The sequence below is a fragment of the Otolemur garnettii genome, unplaced genomic scaffold (genome assembly GCF_000181295.1).
Source record: "Otolemur garnettii isolate 467f Iridium unplaced genomic scaffold, OtoGar3 scaffold00172, whole genome shotgun sequence".
In the NCBI taxonomy this organism is placed as follows: Eukaryota; Metazoa; Chordata; class Mammalia; order Primates; family Galagidae; genus Otolemur; species Otolemur garnettii.
In genome coordinates this window covers 2,060,420-2,064,259 of record NW_003852567.1, presented here as the reverse complement: position 1 = coordinate 2,064,259, position 3,840 = coordinate 2,060,420, and the positions used below count along the sequence as shown (strand labels likewise).

At 49.1% G+C, this 3,840-nt stretch overlaps 1 protein-coding gene across 1 annotated transcript in view; it reads right to left on the bottom strand.

The window, feature by feature from the left end:
- The window catches only part of KIF24 (kinesin family member 24), a 62,513-nt gene continuing 58,673 nt past the window's right edge, over nucleotides 1-3,840 (bottom strand). The window contains exons 10-12 of the mRNA XM_003800278.2: nucleotides 1,403-3,604; nucleotides 781-874; nucleotides 1-272 (exon numbers count right to left, since the gene is read on the bottom strand). Coding sequence (XP_003800326.1) covers nucleotides 132-272; nucleotides 781-874; nucleotides 1,403-3,604 — 2,437 coding nt within the window. The 3' untranslated portion in view covers nucleotides 1-131. The remainder of the gene's footprint in view (nucleotides 273-780; nucleotides 875-1,402; nucleotides 3,605-3,840) is intronic.

The window sequence follows — 3,840 nt, the reverse complement described above, 5'->3', positions numbered from 1 at the left end:
AGGCTAGTATGGGCAGGAGCAGAGAGAGGGTTTTGGTAATATGCAAGGAGACCTAGTAGAGGCTGCCTCTGGCCCCTGAAAGCCCAGCACAGGCTTTTGCACTGCCGACACGATCCACACAGGATCTTGTGCTAAGACACCACTGTCCTCTCAGGGACTTCATCTGGCCTGTGGCGGGTGAGGTACAGCTGCAGCTGGCTCCTAAGACTCTGGATGCACTTGGACTTCAGAACCATGATCTCATCCAACTGGGTCACAAAATCTTCAAAATCCTGAGAAAGGAAACAAGACAAAGGGAATTTTTGCTCTTATTGCACCCTCTGCCAGATAAGCTTTTCTAGTCCCTCTTGCAGGAAAATTTCAGAACTGGAGAATGGGTAGGATATTTGCTATGACACTTCTCTGCATTTGAGACACTTTTTAGGTAAGAGGTATTTTGCAGGACAGAAAAATATTTTTTGATAGAAATACCTCTGGTCTGCAGGCTGGTCATTATTCATCATGGAAGGAGCCCAAAAAAGCTAGTAGGAAGGCAGAGTAGCTAAGAACAGAAGCTGGAAACATTATAGCCTGGGAATGGGGAGTAGATAGCACCGTCTCCCACCTGTACCTGCACCTGCTGAAGCTGTCACAGAGGCGTGGCAAGTGGAGGCACAAGGCCTCAATGTTGTGTTACAACAGACCCTTACCCTGCAGTTAACCCCAGCAGACAAAGACTACCATCAAACTAGCTATAGGCTAATTCCCAACAGCCCCCAGTGTTCAGCCAACGTTACTTACATTAGAAGCCAGCTGGCTCATAAGGGTCTCTTCCTTGAAGCCTAGCTCGGCCATTTCATCCAGCTGTTCCTGGTGTGCTTGGATGACTACCTGCCTGGGAATACCAGAGAAGACACTGTGATCATGGCCTCCCATCCTCGGAACCTCAATTCTAGGCTGGGAGCTACTTCTGCCCAAAGTGGTCAAGGCTTTGACCACCCACCTACCCACTCTCTTGTTCTTCCTCAGGACTAGTCCAGGGATTAGGGAGAAACAATGCGATACAGAAAAACAGACAAGGGTTTCTTAAGCTGCTTCCACAGGAGCTTGCCCATTTCCCACAGCTTCCCTGCAGAAAGAATCTGAAGGCTGTAGCCACTGCAACTGGCATCCTTAGCACAAGGTGGAGCCTACTGCCTAGACTATCATTTCTACTTCCTGTAAAGGGTCCAGGAATCAAAAGAGAGGGTCTGAACTAGAAACTAGAAATAGGTAGAGACCACAGAGCAGCAAGATCATCCATCTGGAGAGGCAAGCTCCTCCCCTGTGCATCCCTGCACGGCCACCTTTTGGTTCACAACAAAACATTAAGATGGGGTAGGAGTCACGATGTGAAAGGGGCTCAAGTCTTGGTTCAACTTACTGTGCTTGCTTCAGGGTGAGCTGATGGAGTATCCCTGCAGTCTTGGGAGAGCAACTGTGGATCAAGGGAGAGTCTGGTCCTGCTAAGCACCTTGAGACTGGCCTGTGTTTGAGCCATGTGATGTCTTTGTGGGAGGACAAATCAAGCTCCTGCCAACTGAGCCTTGTAGGATTTTTCTTCCCCTGAGCACAGGATTGGTCACTGCTTTCTGTTTGTGGGATACGTGTAGGTCCAGAATGGGGTGTCCCAGTATGTATGGGAGGGGAGAGCTTTCTTGGGAAACCCCAGGAGCTGCCCTGCTCTGACTCCTTGGAATCAGTGTCATATTGCTCACCACTCACATCTTCCTGGGAGAGGAGTGCAGTTTCTTTGCTCTGGTAGGCCTCTCCCAGGTCAGTCTCCCTATTGGGCAGCTTTTCAGGTGGGTGCTGACGGATGGGTGATGGGGACAGAGCTGGAAGATCACCCCCAGGCTTATTGTCAGGGGGAGATGAGGACAGCCACAAGTGTCCAGTTGCTAAAGACACTGGCAAGTATGCCTCTTGATCACCAGATAAGACTGTGTAGCCTACAACAGGTCCCCCTGAGCTTTCTGCCACTGGACTATGCACAGCTCTATCCTGGGCCAGCTGCTCCAAGGGAGGAGAACCCTCATCATCTGGGTTCTCTAGGAGGGACATTGTAAGGGGAGGCATCAGTCCAGAAGCATATTCAGAGCACATGCCTAATTGTCCTCTAGAGTCTTCTTGGAAAGGATCACTGTTTTTCACTGTTCTAATCACTTGAGTTGGACTATCTTCACTGACTTCCTTCAAAGGTATGGTGACCGTGTCTCTTTGGTTTGGGGATCCAGGAATTACAATGTGAGATAGTGAGGAAGTGAAACAATCTTCCTCTGGGGATGGCAAGCTGTTCTCAGTCTGTCCAGGAACCTCACTTCTGAAGGCATCCTGTCTGGGATCAATGGCAGGGCCTCCACCTCTTTTCTGGTTGTATATAAAATCTACCTGTGAGCAGTAGGGCTTCTCTGCCAGGTTGTCTCTGGGAGAAAGCCCTGAGGAGGCGGAGTCCTCTTGTCTGTTCCAATCCAACCGCACCCTATTTGGGCTGCAGCTATGATTGAGTGCTGCTCTTCTGTGACTTATAGGGTCCCTGGAGTATATCCAGCTTTCAGTTAGACCTTTCACATCATCATCTGTCTGACGACTAGAAAACAGGCTCTGTTGCCTTTTTGCTGCCTGCTCCTCAGAACCTTGCTTCCCCCTCTGATGAAGGAAGAATGAGTCTTCACCATTCTCCAGGTTGTTCCCTTGCTTTTTGGCCCTCTGATTGGAGACATGTGAAAAAGAATCTTCACTGAAATCACTGTCATCAAGGTCCTCAATTTGGGCTCCATCATGGCTCTCAGAATAAGAGTGGAACAGAGGTGGAGTCTCATTCTGGAGCTGACCCTCTGGGAGCCTGTATTGGCATAAAAACTTTTCCAGTGGTTGGTAATTTAACTTTTGTTGGAGGAGAGGTGGCTGCTGGAACTGCTGGTGATAAAAGCGCAAATGTTCCTCCCTGTCCTTCTGATGTGGAGGGATGTTTGTCCAAGTTTCTGAGGCAGGCCTGGCAGGCACGCTTCCCTCACTGTCCCGATCATATTCTGTCACATGGTGGGTGTTGTTAATTCGTGACACAAGCTGCTTCTGTACTGGCTGCACAGTCTGAACTTTTTTGCACTCTGTGGGCAGCTTACCATGCACCAGGTCTTCTCCTGGGCCTGGAGCTCTGCTTCCCCACCCAAGGGTAGTTTTGTTGCCAATTTGAGTTTTTTCAGAGCACAATGGTATTGACTCGCCTGGCCTTTTTTTTGCCAAATGGCCAGACCTCATGGCTCCTTTGACGGGGCTAGTCTGAACGACCCACTCTTGAGGAAGACTCCCTCTGGAGCTACTCCTTTTACAAGGGACTTTAGGAACAGAGGCAAAAGGGATGTTGGTTGGGTGGCTGGCCAGAGGATAGACCTTCCCTCTTGTGGAGCCAGGTACCCCTGTAAATGATTGCTTAAGCCCCAGTTTTACTTTCTTGGGAGAACACTTGTCCCCTGGCAGGGCCACAGGGGAGCTCTGAATTCGTTTTGGAGAGGAGTTTCCAGATGTCCGATTTCGACTGGTAGATGAAGTGTAACACTTAATGCCTTTTTTAAGTTCCTTGACCCTGCAAATAACCATTTTTATGTTAAGGTATATATTGGTATGTTCTGTAATTCCTTTTCTTTCTTTTCTTTTTTTTTTTTTGAGACAGAGCCTCAAGCTGTCACCCTGGGTAGAGTGCCGTGGCATCATAGCTCACAGTAACCTCCAACTGCTGAGCTCAAGAGAGTCTCCTGCCTCTGCCTCTCAAATAGCTGGGACTACAGGCAACCACCACAATGCCCGGCTATTTTTTTTTTT